This window comes from Heliangelus exortis, chromosome 16 (assembly GCF_036169615.1).
Source record: "Heliangelus exortis chromosome 16, bHelExo1.hap1, whole genome shotgun sequence".
In the NCBI taxonomy this organism is placed as follows: domain Eukaryota; kingdom Metazoa; phylum Chordata; class Aves; order Apodiformes; family Trochilidae; genus Heliangelus; species Heliangelus exortis.
This window is the reverse complement of record NC_092437.1, coordinates 14,474,847-14,502,593: the sequence shown is the minus strand read 5'-3', so window position 1 is coordinate 14,502,593 and position 27,747 is coordinate 14,474,847. Positions and strand designations below refer to the sequence as shown.

The window sequence follows — 27,747 nt, the reverse complement described above, 5'->3', positions numbered from 1 at the left end:
AGTTATTGTGTGCCCTCCCTGCATGGTGGCCCCATTTCCAGCATTCCTTGGGGTGCTCCTCATCCCCATCACCGGGCCCATTGCAGCCCTATCAGTCCTGCCTGTCCCAGTGCCACTGTCCCCACCAGGAACTGATGGTGGCCCGAGGATAACAGGGGGAGGTGGGGGGTTCCTGGTGTCTGGCATGGGTGCCTGGATAGGCCAGGAGATCCCAGTGGCCCCAGAGCCTCCCCTGGTAGCCACCTACTGCTGAGGAGCCAGGACAGGGCATACAATCCCTGCCTGAGGCCATGGGGCCATCACCATCCCTGTTCCTGCACTTGCTTCTGCCCCAGCCTCAGTACAGCCCCTTCCATCCACCTGCCCGTGGCTGTGTCCCTGCACCCTCCATGCCCTTGACCCCCCTCCCTTCCCATACCCCTGATGTCCCCGTCCCTATCACCGCACTGTCCCTGCATCACGCCCCATTCCCTCCTTTACCCTTCAGTCCCTTTGTGCTTTTCTTTTCCCTGTTCTTCCCCATGCGCTTGCCCCTTGTCCTTGTCACTGTCCCAGCCCCTCGCTCCTCATCAGTGTTCACACCATTCTCCCTCCTCGGAACCACTTTTGAGCCCCGCTTTGGGACCTGCTCCCTGGGGAGACCCAGCCCGGGGGAGGATGGGCAGGGGGTGGCCCCGGGCAGAGCCACAGGAACAAAGCTGAGCTGCTCCTCCCAGCAGCATCATCCCAAAGAATTTCTACTTCGGAGGAAGAGGGAGGCTGTGACCTGCAGAGCCCCCAGCCACCCCCCCTCAGGTTAAGTTCTCCTTTACACTGCCGGGGGGGTTGAAGCTGCCAAACCAGTGTTTGAGTGTTCCCCAGAACCGCATTTGCTTTTTTTTTTTTTTTTTTTTGCAATCCCCCGGGCCCCCTGATCCATTCCCCTCCCTCCTTTGCTTTTGAGTCCCCTCAAGACCCCTCTTCCTCTCGGTGCCTCTCAGAGCTCCCGGTCACCCTCAGCCCCCCCATCCTCGCCCCCTTCCCACACACAGAGCACATCAGAGGTGTTTAAAAGTCCCGGTTTATTTTGCTCCCGGCCATGCCCCGCAACCCCGAGCGGCCCCGCCTCGGTGCCCACCCCCGGCCCGGGAGCTGGGCTGGGCTGAACCACCCCCCCCAAAGCGCTAAGAGCAGTGCAGTAAGGCAAACGTAAAGTTTTAATTGTCCAAAAAAAAAAAAGAAAGAGCTGTTTACACAACTGCCTGGGCACCTCGGGCTCTGTCGCTCTGAACACAGTGCAGTTTAGTTTCGGTGTTGTGATAGTCCCAGCTCTTCGGAGTTTTCCTGGGAAAAAAAGCCAGGCTGGTGGCTTTGCCAACGTGGGTGACATCGGTGGGGTCAGCAGCAGCTGGGAGGGGAGCAGGGCTGAGCAGAGCGGGGAGCAGTGAGCCCAGGCACAGCCCCCGGGTACCAGAGGGCACTGTCCCCGTGTGAAGCAGCTGGGGAGCAACTGGAACCCAACAACTCCACAACAGCAGCAGTTGAAGTTTCATCTGGATTTAGCTTGGGGCCTTCAAGGGGAGATACTGACACCTCCTGGTCCCCAGCCCAGGCAGTCATCCTGCTCCTTCCACACCCAGGCTGCTGCCCCAAGCAATCCCAAGGGTACAGTCTGAGCCCAGGCTTTGTTACCCCACAGACTCAAGGAGCAGTGGGAATCTATCTCCACACCAATGTTCCTTCTTCTGAGACCCTGTAATACCTCTGTGCAGCTTCTGACATGGAAGTGTCTGTGTTGCTCCAGTGGGACACAGCAGTTCACCACTACCACCAGCTCCTGCTTTCGTCCCAGTTCCAGTTCTTACTGTTTCAGCTCCAAGACTGTTACCAGTGGCAACAGCTTCAATTGCCCTTCTTGGTCACCATTTGTTTCACAAGCACCCACCGTGCCTGAGCACACTGATTTTTTTCAGATCCTGTAACAGCAGAACCATGAAATGGCACCTGCACCCAGGGCTCAGGCACCAGGCACCCAGAGACTGCCTTGTGCCAAGCAGGACCATGCCTGGGCAAAGCAGTGAAGGGGCAAATTCCAGAAGAAGCAAACACCTCCAAGCAGCAGTGATAGTAAAGAGTTTATGGTCTGAGCTCATTCTGGGCCAGAGATTCAGCCCTGCTTTTAGCTCAAGCCCTTTCTCCAGTTCCTACTGGACTGCCCAGAGATGATGGCTGAGGTCGCAGTGAAAAGCAGAGCTGAGGAAAGAAGGGAGATGCTCCAGGGGAGGCACTGCAGCTCCTACTGGCTGTTCTTAGTGTCTCTGCACCGACCCCACAGCTCAGTAGGGTATTCCCAGAAGAACCTCAGCCCTTTCTTGCAGTAGGTACCATTTCCAAAGTCGGATCTTATTCAGGGAATCTTCCTCACCCACCCCACACACCCCAAGCTTTGCACATTCCTTAGAGTGGTCCATGTCCCAGAGAATGCAGAGCACAATCCTTATTTCAAAACGAGCATGGGCTCTGTCCCATCCTGCCTTGTCAAATGCAGTCCATGGGTGAGGTAGTACTCCCGCCGGAGAAAGGCGTAGAAATAATCCGAGACGAGCAGGATCTGCAGAAGTGAGATGTTCAGACAGATCAGTGGGGCTTCAGAAAGAGGAATAAAAGGGGATGTGCTTGTGAGGGACCCTGAGGGGGTTCAAGAGGTTCTTAGGCTGCTCCTCACGCTTTGCACGAGGAAATGCTGTGCTCCTCTGATGCTGCTTCTCCACTGCCTTGCAGCACTAAGCCAAGGGAGTCCTAAACCAATGGATTTTTTTGCACTTCTGGTGTATTCTCACAGGCACCTCTGCTAAGGAGACAGTAGCTCCACAAACGGGCCAAAATACAGGCCAAGGGCAGGTCCATCTGTGCCACAGCTTTAGACCATCTTAGCCTCACCCACAGGACTCCTTCCATGCCAAGAGCTGTCATGCAGCTCAACCCAAACGCTGAAAGCCTCCTGACTGCTATGAACCACTTCTCAGTTGTGATGACTGTTTCTCAACTGCTGATTCTACTGAGAGGGTAAGAAGCTTGCAGGCAGCAGAAGGAATCCCACAGCTCTCCAGATCAACCTTAGCAAACAGAAGCTTTAGTTGTTTAACAAAATAATAACTTACCAGGCAGAGAGGTGAAGAGCTGAAATGTCAAGGCTGTAACCTCACAGCACAATAATGCCCAGGAGCAACACCAGCTGAAAGAACTTCTTCCCCCCAGCACTTCTGCATCTCCTTCCTGCCCTGTGCTGTTGTGCCCCCTGAATGGAGCTGGACACCCCCCTGACCCTGCAGGTAGGAGCCTCAGCAGTGCCATGGCTCCTGTAGCCTCTGGTAGCGTGACCCTTCCCCAGGAACACTGGCTCCCCCTGGGAACAGTATCCTATAACCACAGTGGAAACCCTGTTCAGTGCCAGACCAAGCTAGCACTTATTGTCCTCATGTCCAGGTGCCACTTCAAGAGTTGCTTTCCCCACTGTGGGGTCATCCATGTCCTGGGGAATCCGCCCCAGGGAGAGTCCAGGGATGGCAGGAGGGAGAGCTGGGCTGCCAGCCAGAGCCACCTGGGCAACTCAACCACATCTGCTGTGGAAAGGGCTCAGGAGCAGGACAAGAGGATATGGAGGACTGGGGAAAAGAGAAACAGGCTGCAGACTGCTGAGATCAGAGGAGAAAGTGTGAAGGAGAACAGAGAGAGAAGGGCAGAGGTGCCCAGGCAGAGTGCAAACAGCCACGCTTGGGCTGTCTGCTCACCCTGCTCAGCTCTGTGGCTAAACTGACTTGTGAATCATCATGGATGGAAAAAATTCTTCCTCACAAGGTAACCAGAAAGCAAATTTTTGCTTTGTCTGCAGAAGACCTTGCAGGACCTGGTCTGACTTTCTCTGGAAGGAAATAAAATTCTCTTAGAATACCAACACCTGTCATCAGAAAATAGTTTAACTGTTCCTTTCATTCCACAGCAAGATGTGGTTCAAGAGTTAACAAACCTGTCCCCATTTGCTCTAAGTGCTTCCCAGTGGTATTTCCACACTCCCTCTCACCCCACTCACTGCCTGGAGCCTCTTTTTGCTTTTACAGGACAGGAGTTTGTCTCCTGTTATCAAGGGGGTAGGAGAGCCCAAGCAGGTGATTTTCAGCCCCTGGAAAAACTGTTCCTCAAGTTTTAGGAGAAGCAGACAAAGGTAAACAGCTGAGGTACATTTGAAATAAAGGCAGCTTCAACATGAAATGAACATTCTGCTCATCCACATGTGAAACTGCTGGGGCTTAGGGACACCAGAAATAGCACAGAGGAAAGACTTTAAAAACATTGTAGAAACTGTACATTGGATCCCACCCTTCAAAGCTGCTAAGCTCTGTTTTCCCTGAGCTAGTGAGCCATGTCCACACAATGGTCTTTGCAGAAGCAGGGAGAGCAAACCCTGGTGTGACTGGGACCCTGCCCGTGCCCACCTCCCTACCTTTCAGTGAGGTAAAATGCCCAGAAAAATTGGTGCCATATCCCTGAGTATGGGCAGTTATCCAAGAATCACATTTCATCAGAGTTGGAAGGGACCTCTAGAGGTGATCCAGTCCAACTCTCCCACTACAGCAGGATCAGCTGGAGCACATTACCCAGGACTGCATCCAGGAGGGGTTTGAATGTCTCCAGAGAAGGGGACTCCACAACCTCCCTGGGCAGCCTGTGCCAGTGCCTTGGCACCCTCACAGTAAAGAAGTTCTTCCTCATGTTTCTGTGGAACTTCCTATGTCCCAGCTTGTGCCCATTGCCCCTCATCCTGTCCCTGGCAACTACTGGGAAGAGTCTGGCTCCATCTTCCTTGCACCCACCCTTTAGACACTTGCAGACATTAGCAAGGTCTCCCCTCACCCTTCTCTTCTCCAAGCTCAAGAGTCTCAGCTTTCTCAGCCTTTCCTCACAGGAGAGAAGCTCCAATCCCCCAGTCATCTTTGCCACCCTCCTCTGGACTCTCTCCAGTCACTCCCTGTCCCTCTTGAACTGGGGGGCCCAGCACTGGATGCAGTATTCCAGCTGTGGCCTCCCCAGGGCAGAGCAGAGGGGCAGAATGACCTCCTGGCTACACTCTTCTTTCTGCACCCCGGGATTCCCTTGGCCTTCCTGGCATCAGGGACACACTGCTGGCTCATGGATAATCACTATCAGGACCCCCAGATCCTTCTCCTCAGCACTGCTTTCCAGAAAGTCCACTCCTAACCTATATTGGTGCCTGAGGTTCTTCCCCAGCTGCAGAACCCTACACTTGTCCTTGTTGAACCTCATGAGGTTCTTTTCCCAGCTCTCCAGCCTGTCCAGATGATGCTGGGTGGCAGCACAGCCCTCTGGAGTGTCATCCACCCCTCCCAGTTTTGTATCATCAGCAAGCTTGCTGAGCACACACTCTGTCCTCTCATCCAGGTCATTGATGAATATGTTGAACAAGACCAGACTGAGTATTGACCCCTGGGGACACTGCTGGTTCCAGGCCTCCAACTCAACCCTGCTCCATTGATTTCCTGTTGTTTGGCTCCACTGTTGCTGCCCCACGGTCTTTTCCTCTTAACTCACCTTCTCCATCCACGTGCTCTTACAGAGATGCTTTTTCCCTGCTATCAAGCAATAGATCATGTAACTTGCAGTGCAGCTCAGCTGGACTCAAATCCTGCAAGACCTCTGTCCCATTACAGAATCACAGAATCATCTGGGTTGGAAAGGACCTCAGAGATCCTCAAGTCCAACCCTTGATCCACTCCCCCCGTGGTTCCCAGCCCATGGCACTGATGCCACATTCAGTCTCTTCTTAAAAACCTCCAGGGATGGAGAATCCACCCCCTCCCTGGGCAGCCCATTCTAATGCCTGATCACCCTCTCTGGAAAGAAATTTTTCCTAATATCCAACCTAAACCTCCCCTGGCAGAACTTAAGCCCATGCCCTCTTGTCTGACTGATAGAGCAGAGCCCAATTCCCCCTGGCTCCAACCTCCTTTCAGGGAGTTGGAGAGAGTGATGAGGTCTCCCCTGAGCCTCCTCTTCTCCAGCCTCAACACCCCCAGCTCCCTCAGCCCTTCCTCACAGGACTTGTGCTGGATCCCTTCCCAGCCTCCTTGCTCTTCTCTGGACCTGCTCCAGCACCTCAATCTCCTTCCTGAGCTGAAGGGCCCAGAACTGGACACAGGACTCAAGCTGTAGCCTCCCCAGGGCTGAGCACAGGGGCAGAATCCCTTCCCTGGACCTGCTGGCCACGCTGTTCCTGAGCCAGCCCAGGATGCCATTGGCCTTCTTGGCCACCTGGGCACACTGCTGGCTCCTCTTCAGCTTCCTGGCAATCCAGACTCCCAGGTCCCTTTCTGCCACTCTGTGCCCAGCCTGGAGCTCCCCATGGGGTTGTTGTGGCCAAAGTGCAGGACCCGGCACTTGGAATGTTGAACCTCATCCCCTTGGGATCATCCCAACTCTCCCACCTGTCCAGGTCCCTCTGCAGAGACACAGGATTGGGCCAGAAGGTGAGGACCAGGCAGGTTCTGGTACAGCAAGGAGAGGCAGGAAGCTGCACCAGGCAACGAGCCAGGCAACAGCTGCAGGAATCCCTGCTGCTGAGAGGACACCTGAAGCAGTGACCTCCTCACTCTGCAGCCTTTTTGGCCTCACTCTACTAACCTGCCCTATGTTGAAAGTCAGCGTGATGGCATAATAAAAATTGGAGTTGGCACTTCCTGCATAAATCCACAGATGCCAGAGGACGGGGAAGAGGAGGGAGCAGACAATGAGCACACAGGACAGGATGAAGATGTTCCGAAGGACTGCAAAAGAAAACCAAGCTGTTAAAATGATGCATTATTGAGCAGCCATGTTCATGCAACCAGCAATGGCTTCTGGGGTGTGTGCAGCAGAGCAGAGGCACTTGCCAACACGTAGTTCTCTCCAATAATCTTTTCACAGTTTACTTTAATAATTTCCTGGCTAGCATTTGTAAGAAATCCACTACACTTCCCTTTAAAATAAATATTTCTTCCTTTGTTTGGGTGTAAAATACTCATTTGTAGCAATCCTGCTTCCAAACACTCTTCTTCAGAGGACTGTGGCTTTGTCTACACTACAGTAACAAGCAGCTTTGAGAGGGCCTTTCCACCCACACCACACTTCAGGGAGCAGAGCACACTTTCCTAGCCTTGTCAAGCTGACAACAAAGGAAAACATCACACCCCTGGGCCATAGGAAAACAGAAACCTTCTCAGGAGGTGGTAAGGAAATGAAACCACCAAAAAAGGAGGAAACTTACATAGGCTAAAGCTGTTGATAAACATTTGACTTTGGGAGGTGCAATTATGGCCAGAATCCATTAATCTGGGTGAGTATGTGTCTGGTGGACAAAAACCAAGCACAGCTTTGTCTAAAAGAACAAGGAACTACAAGGACAGAAGAGATTTGTGTTACCTGTGAGCTACTTATGCCTGTCCTTGGGCAGCAGTGCTATAGCTCATCCTGGCACTTGTGTTGTTTGGCTTAGCTGGAGCTCAGCCAATGTCTCTGAGGGCAACTGAAAGACTCTGAAACATTCTGCAGCTGCAGGAGCTCCCTGACATTTGAAAAGCCCTGTCACATCCACACACCCATCTCTTTAAACTTCTTGTTCAGTAGCTCTACTCACTCCCTGTAGGGCAGCAGCACGTGGCAGATGACCCTTCCACTGGTCACAGTTCTCTTATCTGCACTTGACCTGTGCTGAATCAGGATTTCCCAGAAGTGCAGCAGCTGCTGGGGCTGTGATGTGCTCAGGGATTCCTACTCTGTGCTGCCACAGCTGCTTTGGCCTCAGCTTTCCTTAGTCTGAAACTAACAGAGCAGATGGTCTCCAAGTGTCTGGACTCCTGATTCTGTCTCCTAACACCAGGCAGGCCTGATGTCCACAAACACACTTGGCCTGGGTTAGGGAAAACTGAGGGAAAAGCCCTGGACAATCTGGCAGGGCTGGTCAGAGCAGAAACACCAAGAAAAACTCAGCACTACCAAACAGGCTACAGCTTGCAAAATCTCCCCAGTGCAGCAGGTTCTAGAGACTTCAAAAAATCACCAGGAAGCTCTCAGGTCATTTCAAGAGCTGAAGAAGTTCTTTATGAAGCATTTAAGAAAAACTGGGCAATTAACTTGGAGTAATTCAGTTAGCTTAAGCAAACAAAGATGCAAAAACCAGATGCAAAACAAAGAACTGCTGCAAGGTGTAGGATTTTAAGGCCTGAGGACTCACCAATTCCAGGAACAGTGCTCAAATTACACAGCCTGAAACGGGAGGATTTGAAGGATGGATGCACTTTAAATAAGCCACATCCCTTGTGCAGGGCAGTAGAAATTTCTTACAAAAAGGTTATCTTCAGAACAACTTGGAGAGAAGGGGAAGGTAAGGGACAAGTAAAAATTCCCTCCTTATCCCTAGTCCTAAAGACACATTAGAAACTTTGTCACCAGAAAAACAGAGCCTCCTTCCTGACAAAGAGGCCACAAGAAGCTGTGGACAATGGCCTTGTTTGGTTTAGTGGTGACAATGCTGGACAGACCCTTCCCCATTCCAGACAAGGAAGAATCAAACACAAAGAACTTACATCTGTACAGGTGGCTCCAGACTGGAAGGAAGGCCATATACAGAGCAATGTCTCCCACAGTGGGATAGGACTTGAAGATAGAAATGATTGCAATCTGGACAAACATGAAGAACACAGGATGTTCCCTAGGAGGAGAAGACACAAAGAAGAAGATCAGAGAATCATAGAATGGTTTGGGTTGGAAGGGACCTTAATGATCCTCCTGTTCCAACCCTCCTGCCATGGTCAGGGACACCTCCCACTAGACCAGGTTGCTCCAAGCCCCATCCAACCTGGCCTTCAACACTTCCAGGGGCAAACCACAGCTTCCTTGGGAAACCTGTTCTAGTGTCTCACTAACCTCACAGAAAAGAACTTTTTCCTAATCCCTAACCTAAATCTCCCCTCTTCAAGTTTTAACCCATTTCCCTTCTCCTCTCCCTACCCCCCCTGTGTCCAAAGCCCTCCCCCAGCTTTCTTGTAGCCCCCTCAGATATTGGAAGGTTGCTCTGAGCTCACCTGGGAGCCTCCTCTTCTCCAGGCTGAACAACCCCAATCCCTCAGCCTGGCTTCATAAGGGAGGTGCTCAGTCCTCTGCTCATTTATTTGCTCTCCTCTGGACATGTTCCAGGAGCTCTGTGTCCTTCTGATGATGGGGGCACCAGAACTGGACACAGAGCTCCAGGTGGGAGAATCACCCCCCTTGACCTGCTGGCCATGCTTCTTTTGGTACAGCTCAAGACACAGTTGGCTTTCTGGACTGCACTGGAAGCTCATGTTGAGCTTCTTGTTCACCATCCCCCCCAAGCCCTTCTCCTCAGGGCTGCCCTCAATCCATTCTCCTCTCAACCTCTATTGGTCCATGGAATTGCCTCAACCCAGGTACAGGACCTTGCACTTGGCCTTGTTGAATTCCATGCAGTTGTCTATAAACTGGAAACAAGGGCACAAATGTAGAGTGGGACAAAGGCCTCTTGTACCCCTGCTGCCTCAAACAACTCTCTGAGTGCTGGATGGGATAGACTGAGCTGCAGAGCATCAGGGGAAGGGGCTGCACATCTCCACATCCCACAGACACCTTGTGCCTCAACTCAACATATGTTTGTACACGTGGTCATCACACTGCTCTGTCCCAGCTCTGTCTTACTCAAGAAAAAGCAATCAGCACCTCAGCTCTGAAGGTTATTTGGAAAAGCCCACAGTTATCCCTCTGGTGTGTCATGCTGTCTGTATCCATCCCAGGACACAGGAAAAACCCACTGAGAATCCAGGTACACTAATGGGTGTTTGTATCAGAAAGAAGGGGAACATTTTCACAGCAATGTGCTAGGAATGTGCCCAAACTTTCACTTTTTCCCCTGACAACAATAACTTGAAGGTGTGGCCAAAAGTTCTTGCTTTCTGACTACACTGGCTGATGCTGTCAGGGAGCAGGCACCTCTATAGCCTAAATTTCTGCACTCTTTTTTGATGCTTGTAACAAATCTGTTGTGTAGCAGAGCCCACCTCACTCCATCTAAGAGGAATAAAGATTTGAAACTCTGGGAAATGAAGAAGATAGGCCCTGCTTAAAAACATGAACCTTTTTCAGACACCTGTCACCAGGTTTACAAACTTCCACCAGACAACTCACCTTAAAAAAAATAGCATAAAAAGATACTTACTTCAGCTTTATAGCCAAGGGAATGGTGTAGAAGAACACATTGATTTGAAACACACAAACAAAGAAAAGACTGAAGTGTTCAAACATCTCTGCAAAGAAGTACCAGAAAAGGCCAATATTGGGTGTCAGGTCCGGAACAGAGAGGCTGAAATTTGACAAGAAAAGTCAAGGCAACATTTTGAAATGGTTGTTCTTACACTGCTGTGCTGCTGTTACATTATGAAATTTTTGTGTGCTACTGGATGGAGAACCTGTAGTTTAAATTTGTGGAAGGGAAACCAAAGGGGTAAAAACTTGGAAAGAAAAGGGATTAATCTTTCCCTGTGCCTCCAGAAGGATTTAAACTGTTCCCAAGCAGAGGCAAAAATTTCACAACCGTGGTGGCTCGAGGATCAAATCAATTTCTAACCAACTCAGTGGAAAACATGTCCTGTCTTCTCCCATTCCAGCTGTTGCTTAATTAACAGCAGTTGGCTAATGCCTGCTCTCCTCCACACACTCTTTTCTTGCATTGCCTGTAAAATGACAGATCACACACTCCTTGCACAGGGAGTGGGGCTGCTGTGTGTGATGAAACGGGGGGGCTAGAGAGAAAAACAGTAAGAAAGCTTCTACTTACATAAACCCATAAACAGATGGGATGAAATCCCAGGAGTTGAGGAGGAAGAAGGAGAGGCAGATGATCACCACCAGGCTGCACAGGTACAGGGATGCATACTGCATGCTGTAGAGCCAGAAGCTTTTACTTTTCAGTTTTATTGGTATGAACTGACGCTGAAAATGAGAAAGAAGCAGACAGATTCTCCTCATCAGGTGGAAAGCCACAAGAAAGCCTGAGTGTTCATAACATTTGAAATCGATGAGAGGAAACATCAGACACTGGCACTATGGCACTGGAAGGAGCATCTTCCAAGCACAGTTTCCTTGGTGTTCTTCCCTCTGGCCAATTAAGACACGGACATGGCACATATTGCCAGAGCTGTGCTTGAAAACACAGCAGCTAAGCTGGTCCTTGTGCTTCTCCTGAGCCCAGTCTCATGCACTTGGTGCAAGATCCACACACACCTGATGGCTACAGTGGTAGCTCAGGTGATGGCCACACTGCACTGCTCACCACAGCAACAGGTGAGCAAGAGCCCTGCTCCAGCACCCAGCCCCCTGGGATGGCAGGGCCCCACCACATGGGCTGGCACTCCCAACTCTGAAAGGATGTCCAGAGGCTTCCTAAGCACAGAAGAACCCCTCTAAAAGGCTGCATCCTCAGAAAGGGACAACTGCTGCAGTCCTGCCACTGCCACGTGTCCTGATGTATCACCCACAAGCCCTTGTCACCTAACATGCCATGGGGATCTCACTCCAAGATGTCCCCTGGCTGCATGTGGAAAGACACACAGAGCACACACACAGTGGCAAAAACCTTTGCAAATTGCTCAGAGTTCTGCAGCTCTGGAGCTTTTCCATTTGGTACCAGAGTTTACAGTGGCCAGAGATGTGCTGAGAGCCAACTCCAGCTGATGGGGGGCTCTGGGTAAAGCATGTTCTGCTTTCCCAGTCAGGATGTGTCTGACACCACTTGCTGGAATAATGTCAGCAAGCTTACCAGGGATTTTTGCCAGGACATATTAGAAAGTACTGGAAAAAAGCTATTTCATTCTGTACAAAGAATGCAGGGAAAGTTCATTTACAAATCTGGAGAAAAGAACACACACCAGCATCATCTCCTTGCAGAGCTGCAAACTAGGCTTTTGCATATCAAAGAACTTGTTGCTTGTGAACACAGTGCTTGTACTTCTCTGCCCTTAAATGAGAACAAAGGAGGCCAAAATCCAAAATATGAAGTAAATGCTCCTAAAAATTACTAAAATGAAAAAACAACACTGACTCTGCAGAAGTTCTTGTCTTGCAAAGAGTAATAATAGTGAAAAAACAGGAGACATTAATGTCAGATAGTCAGGGAAAATGAAGTGATTCTTGACTCTCTTTTGAAGCTCAGAGATTTGAGAATAGGCTGTAGTGAACCTGGAGGTCATTAGCACTAAAAATCATGAGGAAGACAGGAGAGAAGCCACCAAGAAAGGCTGGTGAAACACCCCACAACAGGACCTTCTGAATGGCAAAAATAATAAAAATTATCACTAAGTGATGTGTGCCCTGGGAGAAGAGTCCTCTGGCAGTGGTCATAGCCCTGCCTTGCTGCCACATCAGAGTGAGACCAGCAAATGATTAGTTTTTATTTAATGTAACATAATCTGGACTCTTAGTAAAGTCATTGAGAACAAAATCAGCACAGGAGGTGAGAGAGAGATGAGGGGAAGTGTCAGGCAAGCACAACAAGGATCTGCTCCCTGGAAAAGAGCTGTCTCAGCTCTGAGCCCTGCCCCTACCCACAGATGTTCTGCCAGGAGCAGTCTCTGTCTGCTGAGGCACTGGGTACCTGGGTCAGCCCTGCTGGGGTTCAGGTGCTCTTTTCCTGGGGAGGAAGAGAGGCCAAGGACAACCTGTCCCTGTCACAAGCACATGCCTTCTGCTGTTTAAACTCCAGCATTTCTGAGTCTGAGTGATTCAAACATGCAGCTCCTCATTCCAGCACAGCTCAGGGACCCATGGCAGTGTAAAGGAAACTGTCCAGGTTTAATATCCTTGTTACTGTTCACATGACACTTACTTGGGGCAAGTTAACCACCAGCCAGTTCTGTAGGTGACTTTCTGCTCATCTCTCTGTACAACCCCATTAAGGCCTCAAACTTCCCAGGGCCTGAGGAGTGTCACTTCTTCTGAAACTCAGGACTTGCCCAACTGGCCTTTCAATAACTAAGAATTGTCCCTGCACAGCTACCAGAAGAACACAGGTACCAACAGTTAGGAATCACCCACCTGTAGAAGGTAAAGCAGTGCTGGAGCAAACAGTGTGAGAGGGTAGAGTGACTGGTATGTTGCCAAGGCCAGGAACACAGCACTGAGGAAGGCACTACCTGCAAAGGAAAATAAAAACTCATTTGTAAGGAACATTCCATTTTAACAGCCTTGCAGACTAGAAATCCAAATGGGAAGAAATGCACAACCCTCTGCAAGGGCTTCACATTAAAGGTGTTTTTAGCAGAATGTGTCTTTTCCTTATGCAGAATGATTTTCCCATAAGAAAGATCAGAGGGGGGGTTCACAGCTCCTGACATTCACATACAGAGGTCATGGAATTCAGTCTGTACCCAGCCCATGCTGACTGCTGTTCATGCATGGAAATGCATTTGCTTCAGACATAGCCACATGAAACAGCTGTTAACTCATACAGGACATGCTGGATAACCTCAGCACCAGCAAACCTCTGCAAAGGACCAAGGACAAGTCTGCATCTGAGGGAATGAAGTGGCACGAGCCTGGATTTACAAGATACCAAAAAGTGAAAGAAAAAGGATTAGCACAGCTTTTCTGGGTGGTCTTAAAAATATGCCTGTAGTGAGGAAGCTTTGTTTGGCTGCCTCAGGTTGAGCTAAGTGCTGAGTACTCACATTGCCCAGCTACCAGAAATTGAGTCCAAAAGGTCCCAGGTTAAACAATAAAAACACAAGCACCCAGTGCAGTACCCTGGTTGCAGCTTTCAGTCTTATGGCACTTGATGAAAATCATCTGTACAAATACAGCTTGGGCAGCAGGAATCCTGACTCAAACACTTGCTAAGCTTCTCTCTGCTTCCCCCTTGTGAAAGAGAAATTAAAGGGTTAGCTGGTGATGAGCTTCTCTCATTCTTCAGCTACACTCTCCTGCACAGGAACCTCCCAGTCCTCTCTTTTGAGTGTTCAGTTCTGCACAGATCTGAAGAATTTGTGCTCAGAATCTGAGATCCTCTTTGCCCACTTGAAAACCTAGAGGCTGCCACACACCCAAGCAGGGAGGACACAGAGGGGAAGCCACTCTAGTTTTATCTGTTTCACTCTAGTCTTACACTATCAGTGAACAGTTAAAAATCAGATTAACTAACTGGACCCCATTTATTTATTTTTGCAAGTGCTTTTAAATCAATACCCCTCCTGCCTCAAATTATTCAATAACTGGAGGAAAACTTTCTTTTGGAAACACTAATAGAACCAGGCTGTATCACTTTCTTCACAATGGTTGGGGCTGGGCACTGCTGGAGACAAGAAATCAGACCAACCTTCCTTCCAGTCCAGCAGAGAACTCCTAAAACTTATCTGATTAGCACAAATCACACATGCCAAAGACTTTAGAACTGGGGAGCCATAAGAGAAAACCTGACATTACACACAAAATTCATGAAACAGCTATTCTGTCATAATCTACAACTGTACCAGTATGAGCTACTGCTTCTGCTTCCCCAAAGCCCAATAAGCTCATTTCAAACCAAGGTTACAACTCTGAGTGAAACCCAAACCACAGCTGCAGGCAACCTTTGTTTTTGATTAAAAGTTCAAAGCTACACTTGGAAAATAAATTGTCAGTAACACTTCAAGTGCATATTCATGTACAAAAGAAAGAGCAGTAGAGCATTCTGTCCTCCTACTCTAAGACATGCACTTCTTCTACAGAAAATCATTCAAGGCCACTCAGGAAGAGGACTCAGCTTTTAGAGATTGAACTCCTGGGAATGCTGAGGTGAAAGTAAGCTTTAACTTGACTATAAAGTCTCTTAATCTCTTGTGATTTCAGGTAGAACTTTGACCTTGCTCCAGTCCCTGCTTCTGATGATCTTTGCAGAGCTTTCTGAGATCTTTCTGATATTTTTGCAGCAACTGTATTTATAAAGTTCCACCTTGATTTAATTTCTGCTCATTTTCTAATTTTATAGGACATAAAGAATTGTTTTTAGTTCACTGTGTTACCTTTTATTGTGGCTAAAATGAAGAATGCAATGACAGTATTGTTGATGGCACAGGTGGACTTTGCCACACAAGACATCACAGTGTAGGGGTTTAACAGATAGCTGAAAAAAAGCAAAGCTTGAGTTAAATTCAAAGCAGAGAGCATCTAATTAAACAGACATTCAGAGGAGAAATAGGAACAATTTGCCATTTTGGGGTTATTTTTTTTTTTATTTACATTTGATGTAAATAAATACATACTCTTATCATCAAAGTCATTCAGCTGAACAGGTGCTTTAGTCTGGAGCAAAAACCAGATCCCTGGACTGAACCTTGGACCCAGTGGTCCCCAGGAGCACAATGGAGAAAAGGAGATGGTCAGGAAAGTGTCTAAAATACAAGTTTTATCCTAGAAACTGACTATGAAAAATGTTCCTTGCTTTGCAGGAACACTGAATTTATTCAGTCAGATCTAGGATCCTTGGGTCCAAATTAAACTGGTTTTGCTACTCACATCCACTGGCTCTGAGCAAGGAAAATAAATAAGAAGACAGCAAGATGGAAAAAAAATCCTGAGACATCAGTGGAGTTTCCCCCAACCCAAATTCACTTCCTCACTCCTGCTACAGCATCATTGATGTTCACCACAATGTCATCTGAGCACAAAACCTGCCAGCTATGAAAATCTGGCCTATTTTAATGGCAATTATGGAAAGAGAACAAATTCTGAACTCTTTTACCTTCAGTCAGGGATGCCAGCTCCTTTTGGAGATGACAATTACAATAATCTCAAAAGTACAGAAAAACCATTTGAGGGATTGCCAACACAGTAATCAAGATAATGTATTGATCAGCCTTGCTAACAACCAAATCTGTCATCAGAGTGAGTGGACAAGACTGATGATTTGCTGATTATCTCTTTACATAAATATTTTTCTTACTTCTCCAAGTCCCAATCTGGCTTTTTTCTGTGTTTCCAGAGAATTAAGCTCCAAAAGAACAGGTACAACTTAATGCCTCCTTGCTGAGGTCATGTGCAACAATGGTAAACACAAAACAGTCTTCAGTTTACAGACTCTATTTTTCACCATTTTATAAAATTCATATAAAAATAAGTAAAAATAACAACTTATCTAATGGAAAACTACCTTTGACACAGAATAATTCAGATAATAATTTTTCACATCAAACCCCCTATAAAATTCTTTGGCATCAAGTATTTTGCTTGTATATTATTTATTTTAACTGAGCCTTCTAAAATGAAAAAAAAGGAATGTTTAGTTTTACCTCAAGACATGATGCTATTAAGATGACAACCTAAAAATCTAATTGAATTATTTTAAGCACTTCTGGGATATTGAAGATGTGATATTCACCAGACATTTTGCTCAAGTGCTCAAAAATTCTCCTAACTTTTCAGAAAAAAGACCTGAACCATAACATCAGTTTTGATGACATTAGGTTAAGGGCAAAATAAATGATAGTGTGATCTGTGCAGACACAACATTCTTGCTATAATATTAAGAGCCTTATGGGGCTTGAGTGATTTTGGAAAAATATCTGCTTTTCACTTTCAAACTGAATATTCAAGCACTGGGGGGGAGGTTTATGTACAATAGGAAAATCAGAATTTCTGGAGAAAAAAGAACAACTTCAACAAATGCTGAAGCCCTAAATCAGACAACAAACACCCAAAGGGAGATGAGGAGTCAGAGCAGCCTGCTGCAGCCTGAAAGAAGCAATACTTACAACAGTGCTACCTTGAGGGGGATATAGTGCATTTCCATGGGTGTCCTGATGAGTTCAGCCACATCTGGTGCATATTTATCCAGCTCTATCAGGAGCTTTTGCTTCTTGAACTGAAAAAGGAAGAATGACCACAGACTGTCAGATGAGGAAAGTAAATCTTTCTTGTTCTTCAGGATTTCTGTTACTGTGGAACACACATGAGCCCCAGTTGGGGACCAAAACTCGTGTTATGTGAGGTGCAAACAGAACAAAAATCCCCTCTCTTTCCACATAGACTGAACTGAAGTGGAAGTAAGGGGAAAGCAGAGAACCTCAGCTCATCTGAATCTCCCTGGCTGTGTCAAGCTCTTGACACAGGTGACAGTGAATTCACCACACTAGAGGGTAGTATTTTCAGGGTTCCTAAAGCCTCTCTGGATCTCTGAGGAAAAGCTGACTTCATAAACTCACTGCTCAACACACCAGGCCTGAGAAACCAAGTCACAGAAGCAGGGGGTCTTTGCTGTTTTGAAGATGGAGACCTCTGTGCCAAATCTCCTTCAGGGACCCAAAATCTCTCTCTAGATCCTCTCATAGAATCTTGTTCTATGATATTTTCCACAGAGACCAAAGAGAAATCTGAATCAAGAAACTCCTGAACATGGTCAGGTTGAAAGAGAGAAGTTTGCAATAAATCCTCAACAAGCAAAGTAACTCACATGCAGGATTTTCACACATCTGCAGTTCTATCATGAGTTTTTCTTCAACCTCCAGTCAGAGACCAAAGAACAAGAAGATTATCTGGATGGGAGACCACACAGAAGATGCAGCCTCCCTGCTCATGCAGATGCTGAACCACTGCCCCTCTGGGGCTGCTTACACAAAATGTTCTTGGGGCTACTTAGGAGAGAGAGATGGGAGGAATCACTCACCACCAAATACACATGATTTGTAAGTAGCAAGTTATATTTTATGCTAGAATTTAATCTTGATTACTAGAATAATTTGTCACTTTGTCCTTGGAATGCTTTATTCCTTGCTTTACACATTTCCAGTCTGTGTATTAAGTCATTCCATGTGCAAACACAAACCACATTCAAGGTAAAACACTCCAGTCTCATCTTCCCAAGTGCAGGAAGATTGAAGCAGGAGCAGAGGCAAGAAAAGGGATTGCTCAAGTCTTGCCAAATCCTTAGTCCAGTAATGAAATTGTACATATTGCAAATTACCACATAACTACAGGTAGATTTTCAGTGCACATTCTAGGAGTCCACATTCTATACTCTCACATTTCCTTCTGTGTACTGTGGCTCTGGACTTATCTGCATTTCACTGGCTATTGCATTCTCACAAATTTCTCAGATTCTTTATTCTCCTTTCAGACTTCCAGAGTCTCCACCAGGTGAGCAGTGATCACCATTCCAGTCACGTGTGGCAGCTACTGACATGGATTTGTTTCTTATTGTAATACTTAAATACTGCCCAAGTTTAATGATCAGCCAGATGTGATCAGACTGGTTGGTGACACTGCATGCTCTGGCATGTGGTTTTTTGGGTACAAGATAATTACCCTGGCTGGGAGCAGAGGATCAGTAACACTCACAAGTCAGCTTACCACAACTTTGTTGAAGTCCTGAATGGCCAAGTAAAGGGCAACAGCAGTTAGTACATCAGTTATCTAAAAAAAGCAAAGCACAGACAGGCTGACTGTAAGCAAAATAAACAAATGGAGAACAAGCTATTGGATAGTTCTGCCATGCTGAGTCCAGACTCTGATCTGCCTCAGCTCACAAGAATTAAAAACAAGCTTTACAAACAGCAGATTGCTGATTTATTCACTGTGCTCACACACTGCTGCTTAACCTTGGGGCTGTATCAAAGTTATTAATACTTACAAAACAAAGAGAACTGGGAACTAGGGGAAAGAAATTGTTTGTGGAAAGAAATATGCAAAGAGTATTTTGAGCAGAATCACTGGTTTAATTAGAGCACAGTGCCACAAACTGCCAATTCCCCTTCCCTTGGTGGTGACACAATTATCTAACCAAGAACTCACAAAATTGGATATGTACAGCAGGGGAAAAGCCCCAGTGGGGGTTTGCAGAGGCAAAGCTGCCTTTCTGATGAAACTGTGAGCTCAGCAGGAACCTGAATCACAGGAGGCTAAAGGTCCCTGATTCTTGGAGGAGTAGAAGGAAAGTCAAACTCAGCACTTCACAGCAGGAGTGGAGCTTCCAGGAGCAGCTTTACAGGGGCACTTACCATGAACACCAACTCTGCATATTCAATCAGGAAGTGAAAGAGATAGATTATCAGTGGGGTCTAAAAGAGAGCAGAAGGGAAAACCATGTCAAAGACTGCCCAGATAAAACACCTGGTGATATGATGAGAAAAATGGAGTAGTCCTGTAAGAGACTGGGAATGTCAATTTTCCTTAGCCTTGTCCACATTGGTCTTACTTCAGCAATTAAAGGGATTAATCAAAGCACACTCACTGGTCTTTTTCCTTGAAATGTTCTCAATACACTTTATAAAAGACACCATCCACTTTGAAAATTGTATTCTAGTGCAGCTTCTCAATTCCACTGCTATAATGGTAAAATTACAAGAGAAAGCACATAAAGAGCAGCCTTAGAAATGTTTTTTTTTCTAGACAATCTGTTTTTCCAGGTTGTTTGCAGGTAATTTTGAAACTATTTCCTAAACAGCTGGCTTCACTGTTGAGCCTGCTGCTTAGTGAATTTTTTTATAAAGCAGAAAGAAGAAAGCATGATAAAACATAAAGCAGTAAGACTACAGAATTATCACACTTACTCCCACAGCTTTTCCCTTCTAGGATAAGAAGAGCATGTTTCTGTATTATTCCTTTGACAGAAAAGCTTCATCTGGAAGCACTATATTTACATGGGGTAAATTCAGTCTTTACTGTGAAAAATATGCAAGGAAAAATATTTCACAGTCTAGGAGAAAATGACATTCAAAGAAGGGGAATTTACTAAAGAGAAACAAATTTTCAGAGGTCTAGAAAGAATGCAACACTATGTATGAGATTGCCTTCATATCAATAACTCCACTCAAGGGGACAAATACCCACAGGTTAAGTGTTTGGAGGTGTTCTCAAGATGAGGAATAAATGTACTGCATGCATGTGGTGATGTTAATCTTACTGAAAATGCAGGAACTCAAGATGCTGCTCTCCAGTAAAACTTTGTCAGGCTCACAGGGATACAATCCCTCCCAGACAGAACAGCTGGATGTGAATTTTACTTATTACATATTCCTCTATTTCAGACTCTCCTTATGCAGCAATAAATATTCTGATGTCTTTCACCTGCACAGCAATGAGTTACTCTGTTTCCTCACTGTGTTACCTGGTACAGACTGGCTACTACAGAACTTCAGGTTTTCTGAGTTCTTTAGGACAGGACAGGTCCCCAGCCTTTGCCAGTCTGAGCAGTAACACTGAGAAATCTGTCACTTGATTTTCACATTTAAAATGAAGGGTTCATACCCACCTCATGAAAAATAGCTCCAGAATATGGGGAGACCCCTAAATCCAGCAGGGCTAATCCTTCAACCACTGAAACACACAAAACACCTGCATTAGAACCCTGTAATGGGGGAAAAGTCTCATAATGGTCCCATGCTCATAAGAAGCTCCCATTCAGTTGACATCTGAATGGGTGACAAAGTCTCACAAAGCCAACAACCAGCCAGAACTGATAATTTTCTTCTCCCATCCACATTTCTTCAGTCACTGAAGAACTGACCTAGTTGTGATCTATTTATTTGTTTCAGTTAAAAATGTCATAGCTGAAATGTTTTACACCTAACTGTATGTAACATGTATGATATTTACTGATTTTAAGTCACCTGTTACATGATGCATGGTATCTTCACTGGACAAATACTTAATTCTAAGAGGACATGAGGACAAATCAGGACTTTGGATTTTTTCACTAATTAGATGTAGAGAGACCTGAAATGTCTAAAACCACAATAAAATAAAAAAAAAGTAGAATTTAACACAGATTACAAGGCAAAGCTAAAAGCTTTATGTATTGCTGAAATGTCCTGAGAATCTGCAGCTTTAGTTCAGATCCTCTGTGATTACAGCACATCTGAGCCCAAAAGTTCCCTGGGGACTGAGCAGAGCACACAGTGTGTCCTGGTTTGGGCAGGTTTCCCTGGTTTGTGGAAAAAGCTCTGGAAATGGGTCCAGTTGTTCCTGGGGAGCTGAGGCAGGAGAGTGCAGTCAGCAGGGACAGGTTCTTGGTTCCGTGAGATGCTACAGAAGCAGATTCTGTCTCTGCCACAAAGTTCCTGGATGGTGACAGCCCAGATTCCAGATGATCCTAATTGTGCTCCTTGCTCTCACACCTTGGAGCTCCAAGGCAGTAGTTAGAAAGTATCCATTGCTGCAAGGAAATTTATGGGAGACCTATTTTGAAACTAAAAGTGTCAAGTGCAGCACACTGGACCAAATGCATTCCTGCTTCTGACCTTTGTTATTCTGTGCCACCCTTTTCCACCCCAAAGCAGCAAATCATTTTACTGCCGTTTTACTACATCATTTTACTAACCAGCTAGTATTTCCCCACAGGGCTGTCTTTAAAGTAAATGAAGATTCCACAGCAGCTCAGATGCTATAGATAGATTTTAAATTTCTTGATTATAGCCCCAGAACATTGATTTAATTGTCTTGATTTAATATATTTTACAATATAGATATTAATATATTTAATATTATAGATTTAATTGTCTTGCTTAGCCCCAGAAGATTATTTGAGCCGCGTTGCTAACCCCGTGTGGGGCACCAGACGCGCGGGTGCAGAGCTCTGCCCGGGCTCGGGGCCGTGCGGGCTCCTCCACCCCGTGAGGCAGCGCCGGGGCTGCTCCCGATGCCCAACGCCCACTCTCGGTCCCTTCACAAAGGGCCCGGGAGCAGCCCCAGCCCCGGGGCCTCTCCCCGCGGGCTCTGCCCCCGCCCAATCGCAGCTGCGCCCCGGGGATCCCCTGCCCCGGGCGGCCACCGCCCCGGGCCCCTCAGCGCCAGCCCCGCGGGCCTCGGCCCGTTCCGCCGCGCCGGGGGAGCGGTGCCCCGGGCCTCACCTCGCTTCCAGGCGTTTAGCGGGGACGCCACCTCCACCCGCTCGGAGATGAAGGCGGCGAGGCTGGAGCGGTAGAGCACGGCCCGGACCGTCACGGCCACCAGGATCACCAGCAGCAAGGGAGCCGCCATCCTCGCGCCTGTAGTTCCCGGCCGCCGCCGGGGAACGCGGCGCCAATGCACCGGCCCGCTCGGGGAGACTACATCTCCCAAGAGGCCTTGCACCGCCGGCCTCCCGTCAGAGCCGGAGAGCTACGGCGAGGGCGATGGAGCAAACTTGGCCGGAACGCGAAGCCGTGAGGCTGCTTTTTTCGGCTCGCCGGGGGAGGGCGGGAGCGGCCGGTCCGGAGAGACCGAACCGGGCCTGCGGGTGTGGGATTCGGGGCGGCTGGCGCTGCGGGGCGGCTGTCCCGTTGTAAACCCCAGGCTGCCCCTCTCCGGTCAGCAGTGCTCCCGCCGGGCGGGCAGCGGAGCCGGGGCCTGCCCCAGCCAAGCCGCTCCCTCGGTCCGGTCACAGCTCCCCGCATCCATCCCGCACCATGCTGCTCGTTCCCCCGCTTCTCTGCGGAGCTGTCCCGGGCAGACATCCCCGGGGCCTCGGCCTCTCCTCGGAGCCAGAACCGCGGTGTCGGCCCTGCGCCCAATCCTGGCGGGACTGCGCCAAGGGCTTCCTCCTCCTCATCTGCCGGACACTGCGCGGCTCTGTCCTGAGGCTCCTCAGGCTCCTCCTGGCCCCTTTCTCCAGGCTGTGGCGGTGCCTCGGGATTGCTCGCTCGGCCCGGTCAGAATCAGCCGAGGTTCTGCACCCCAGGTTCGGGGCTGCCCAGCTGGAGCAGAGCCCGGCAGGCTGAGCCGGCTGCACACTCGGAACCGGGGGATCGGTGACTGTGGGCAGGAGCGTGGAAAGTCCCTCTTTGTTCTTTGTTCTTTGTTCTGTCAGGTGTACAATAGCCCTGTGGCCTTTGCCAGCATGTGGCAGCCACCACCCTTTGGGCTCTGGGCAGTTCCACGGTGGTGGTAGTGGTGATGGTGATGGTGATGGTGATGGTGGTGGTGCTGGTGGTGGTGGTAATGGTGGTGATGGTGGTGTGTAGAAAATCCACGGAGGCTTAAGGACAACACGTAGTCACCAATATGGTTAAAGTGAAGTCGTTTATTAACAATTCACACCCACTTTATATAGAGCTCTTGTTTATATAACAAAATTCTTGCAGGTGGCTCTATCTTGGCCACAAATCCTGTTCTCACAGAACTTCTGCTGGCTACATCATGATCCTGTTATCCTTCTTTTCTGTTGCCAGCTCCCTTATCTTTTTTCCGTAGCTCATCTTTCAGTAACCTTGCAACTGGGCCTCAAGGCCCTTAGTTTACTCCAGCTAAAGCTAAAGAGTCAGGATTGCTCACATGTCTGCTTTCTTCCAGACAGTTTCCCAACAGTGGTGGTGATGGGAGTGAGTGGTGCTGGTGCTGGTGCTGGTGATGGTGATGGTGGTGGCAGTGAGTGATGATGGTGATGGTGGTGATGGTGGTGGCAGTGAGTGATGATGGTGATGGTGATGGTGATGGTGGCAGTGAGTGGTGGTGGCTCTGTACAGTTGCAGCAGGCTGATTGCAAATTGAGACTGTCAGTGGTGTGGTTTCAGCAGGACCATCAGTCTCTGCACCTTACCAGTTCTTGGGAGACTTCCACAAACCACCTCCCCAGCATGTGCTTGCCTGCTGATTTCTGATAACTTTGTTTCCTCATCCACACCCCTAAGTCCCTGTACAGCTCATAGACACAAACACTCACAAAAGCAGCCTTACAACACTTCCTCTGGGCTGGAGATAAAAGGAAGGAAAAATCATGGTAAAAAAATGAGGGACAAAATGAAAACACACACTTCATATGTGAAGACAACACATATTGTCATGCAAAAAACCAAGAGGATTTGCTGGCTGCATGGGGCTTGTAATTTAAAAGAGCGAGGTGGTGTCCAAGTCCCAACATTTAGTTGGGGTTTTTGCAGCTTCAGAGGTGTTGTGTAGACTTGTACCCACCTGCAGGAATGGAGAAAGGTGGAATGCCTCTGGGACCTGGATCCTGATGGCCCAGCAAGTGCTGTCCCCAGGACTGGAGAGACTGCTGGATTTACATAGTAAATGATGTGTCTGGACCCAGTCCACAGCTCCTTGGAACAGCATTAATCCCTTCGTGCTGCAAAACAAGCTTTGATGGCCCAGGGAGAGTTTCCTGCTGGGCTCCCTCCCTTGCTGGGGTGAGGTAGAATACCTGCTCAGCTGCTGGCTTTGTGGGGTGTCTGCCACTCACCCATCCACTGGCACAGGACAACAAATCTGGCCCTGAATCACTAAAGGAAGCTGCAGTGTTCTGTCCATCATGTGGCAAATCCCCAGCTGCTGGCATGAAGTAAAACTCAGTTCCAATTAGCATGAGCACTGCCTGGCCATGGGACTTGATGGCCCCAGGGCTGATGGGCTTGGCACATCCTCTGATTAATAATCAAAGTGGATTTGTCCAAGTTAATTTATTTGTGCAGACACCTGTAAATAAGCCAGAAATGCTGATTCTTCTGCTCTGCAGCTGTTACTAACGCTCTCCTGAGTTTTCTGCTGAGAAATGTTTTCTTTTCCAGCACTCTCCAGATGACAATTCTGATCCGATGTAACTGACAGCAGCTGCCTGAGAGTGCTGCTTTGCTGAATAATTGAGGTGCAGTTGTGTGATTAAAGCTTCCAGATGCTGCTTTTACCCATCTGATCTGTGCCATATGCTTTCCAGCACCAGCAGAGGGAAATGGCAGCCCTGGGGAAATTGAGACAAACTCCAAGGGCACCAGGGATCAGATATAAAATGGTGCCACTACAGTTGTTCTGTGTTTGGCTGGAGTGCAAAAGCCAACTAAGAAGAAAGGTCAAAAGAACAATTCCTAACAAATGCAGCAATTCTGGAGCATAGGGTTGCTCAAACGTTTCTCTGGTAGGAGATCCTGGGGTGTGAAGTTGGAGTGAAAGTTCATGAGCTGAGTTCACATGTTCAGCCCCCACAAAACATCAGATCAAGGAGGCAAATTCCAGTGAGCTAAATGCAGACTGACACTGATTTTGGGGTTAGACCTTGGGGCTCTAAAGAGTTGCAGTGCTCACATTTGTGCTGTGAGCCTTTTGTCTGCAGTCACTTTGAGCCCACTCCAGCCAAATGAGGAATGGGAGCAGCCAGACCCCTGAAAACCTCAGGGCTCCTGCAAGCTTTGTGAAAATCAGGAAGGGGTTAAAGAGACCCAAACTGGGCTGGGCTTGGGCAAGGCAGTAGGCTGTGTAACAGTCTTCTCAGGGGCTATCAGGGAGTTAAACTGAGCCTTGCAGCAGAGCTGTAAGGATAGAAAGCAGAAAACCCTGAGAAATAAGGGCTTGCTTGGTTCATGCAAAAATTTGGGTTTTTTTCAGCAGAGGCATAAAGTGATCTCTGGTGTCCTGGTGCTTCCCCCAAACTGAGGGTAGTTTTTGCAGTGTTATGCAATCCTTTCCTCCTGAAATTCCTTGCTATGCCAGTGGTGGTGCAGCCCCCTGCCCCTACACTGGTCTAAACTGGGCTCAGCACCAGCCAACATTGTTCTCCTGTCAATAACAAGTGCAGGGAGCTGAGACCTCAACCTGGCACTGCCTGACCTTGCTCCTGGGGCAGTCAGTGGGAACAGCTGGGTACCTGCACTGCAAACACAGTGCTTTGGGGTGATCAGGCTCTCCCCAACCTCACCCAGAATTCTGGTGCCTGGGAAATGAACCCCAGACCCCTCCTGCTGGGATGACATCCTGCTCTGAAAGGTGCCACAGGTCACCTGCCTCCAGTTGTGGCCACCATGGAAAAATTCCAACCCAAGCCAATCATCTTGTGACCCTATAAATATAGATCCTGCAACGAGGCCCTCTGGAGCTCTCTGGGACTGCAGCTGACAGCTACCCCGTGTCTCATGAAGGGAGTTGGGATACAATGGGAAAGAGTAGTCTTCTACTTCTCATTTTGCAGCAGAAAGAGTGAATTACAGGCATTTACTATAATTCCAACTCACAGATCACTTGCAACAATATTTCACTGCAACTTTTTTGTGCAGCTGGACAACCACTAGGCACCAAAATTTAACATCTTAATGTAGGTTAACCTCTATATCTCTGTGTGTGTGAGCAATTTAGTTTAGAAACTTTGTAAACTCTTTAATTGAACCTCTGTACCTGATAATAAACAACTGTTGACTATTGATTAAGTGTTGCCAGAAAACTCTATAACCTAATTTTGTGATTTGTTATAATATCAATCAACCTCAAATTGCTGCTGTTCCAAATCACACCAGACCCATAATTATGTCTTAAAGCACTACACTAAAATCCCTACACCTAAACCCTTTAGTCATAAACCATTGACCAAGTCCATGACAAGGAGCAGATGTAGCTGCACCCAGACTCCTCTGCAAAGCAGTTTGGAAAGCAAGGGGCTCTACTCTGACCCTCATGACTCCACAGGAGGGCTTTCCTCCTTCTTTTCCCTGATTCCTGTGTAAATCACCCTAACCCCACCCTGACTTGGTCTCCCCTTTCCCTGTACAAATCCTGTCCTCCAATCCCTGCCAATCCCAAGTCAAATCCCAAGTCACTCCAATCCAATCCTAACTGCTACACATCACTTCCTCTTAGCACGCAGCAGCCTTGCCAACAAATTCCATCCAGTTGCACTTCCATAAATCTACATTAAATCCACTTTTTCCCTGCTATCTTTCTCGGTGATTCTTCAAGTGACCTTCAGACCTTCCACTCCCTTCCATGGCAGCACGTGAGCTGGTACCAACACGCAGAGGGGGCTGAAGCACAGGCACTGAAGCACGGGAGCAGTTCTGCCCTCTGAGCTTTGAGCATCTCCTGAGCAGTTTCAGTATCTGAGGTCTGAGTGGTACCCGGTGGTGCTGCAGGGGATGGGGAAGTGCTGGGTGGTCAGTGCTGCCCTGAAGGGGACTGCAGCTTGCATGGCCTCAAGTGCAGATCTGGATGGAGCCAAAAAGGTGACAGAGCTGTTGTTGGAAGCTTCTCCCCATGGCTCCCGTTGCCTACACGGAGCTCCCACGCTGATAATTTAGGGGATGAATGCAACCCCGAGCTGTTGCATCACAGAACTTTCATAAATCCCTCTGTTTAAGACTGAGCCAATTCAGGGGTGATTCATCTTTGTTCCTGCAAACAGATGCTGGTTTGGGCACTTTTTGTGTGTCCTCTTGGAATGATGCCATTGTGACATTTTTCTTGGTAAACAAGCCACTCCTTTTCTAGCTTCACTGTGTAAAATGGGTGTTCTCAGTCTGTAGGCACCTGACAGTCCTTCCTGGCACCTCTTCCCATCTTATTCAGTCTTTTAGCACTTGGGAGACCGTGACTATAAGAATTATTTTACCTGTGTGTTATTTCACCCCGTGAAATGGCATTCATAGCTCAAAGATGATTCCTCTTCCTGTGGGATCTATTCCACTCCATCCCCATGACCCAGAGGGATGATTTTCACTTACCATTTGTTTTGGCCAAGCTGTCATGTAGTATTTCCTTTTAGTGAACCACGTCACACACGGTGCTCTCTTCTTCTGCCTTCCCTCCTGCAGAGCTCACACAGCAATAGCTGCAGTGGAGTCATTACTGTTCCTTGGTGCTTTGGGTTTTCCTCTGAAATCTTCTTTTATATGTTCTATCTTATCACAGATAAGCTGGTTGGGTTGGAAGGGACCTTTAAAGATCATCTAGTCCAATGCTCCTGCAGTGAGCAGGGATGTTGTCTACTCCAGCAGGTTGGTCCAAGCCCCA

General features: G+C 47.9%; 1 protein-coding gene across 1 annotated transcript; it reads right to left on the bottom strand.

Annotated features, from left to right (window-relative positions):
- Nucleotides 1–1,042: 1,042 nt before the first annotated feature.
- On the bottom strand, nt 1,043–22,323 carry PIGU (phosphatidylinositol glycan anchor biosynthesis class U). The gene is made up of 12 exons (XM_071759528.1): nt 21,912–22,323; nt 20,315–20,379; nt 19,062–19,121; nt 18,415–18,477; nt 16,821–16,930; nt 15,093–15,193; nt 13,132–13,229; nt 10,877–11,031; nt 10,259–10,402; nt 8,616–8,740; nt 6,676–6,818; nt 1,043–2,590 (listed from the first exon to the last, which is right to left on the bottom strand). The coding sequence occupies exons 1-12, from the start codon at nt 22,039–22,041 to the stop codon at nt 2,477–2,479; spliced, it is 1,308 nt and encodes a 435-aa protein (XP_071615629.1). The 5' UTR covers nt 22,042–22,323; the 3' UTR covers nt 1,043–2,476.
- Between the last annotated feature and the right edge of the window lie 5,424 nt (nt 22,324–27,747).

Coding starts and splice junctions, on each gene's coding strand:
- PIGU (XM_071759528.1), bottom strand. CDS start 22,041: ATGGCGGCTCCCTTGCTGCTGGTGATCCTGGTGGCCGTGACGGTCCGG. Junction 20,380..21,911: donor GCTAAACGCCTGGAAGCGAG/GTGAGGCCCGGG, acceptor TGTGTGTTTCAG/TGGTTGAAGGATTAGCCCTG. Junction 16,931..18,414: donor AGGACTTCAACAAAGTTGTG/GTAAGCTGACTT, acceptor TTCCTTTTTCAG/TTCAAGAAGCAAAAGCTCCT.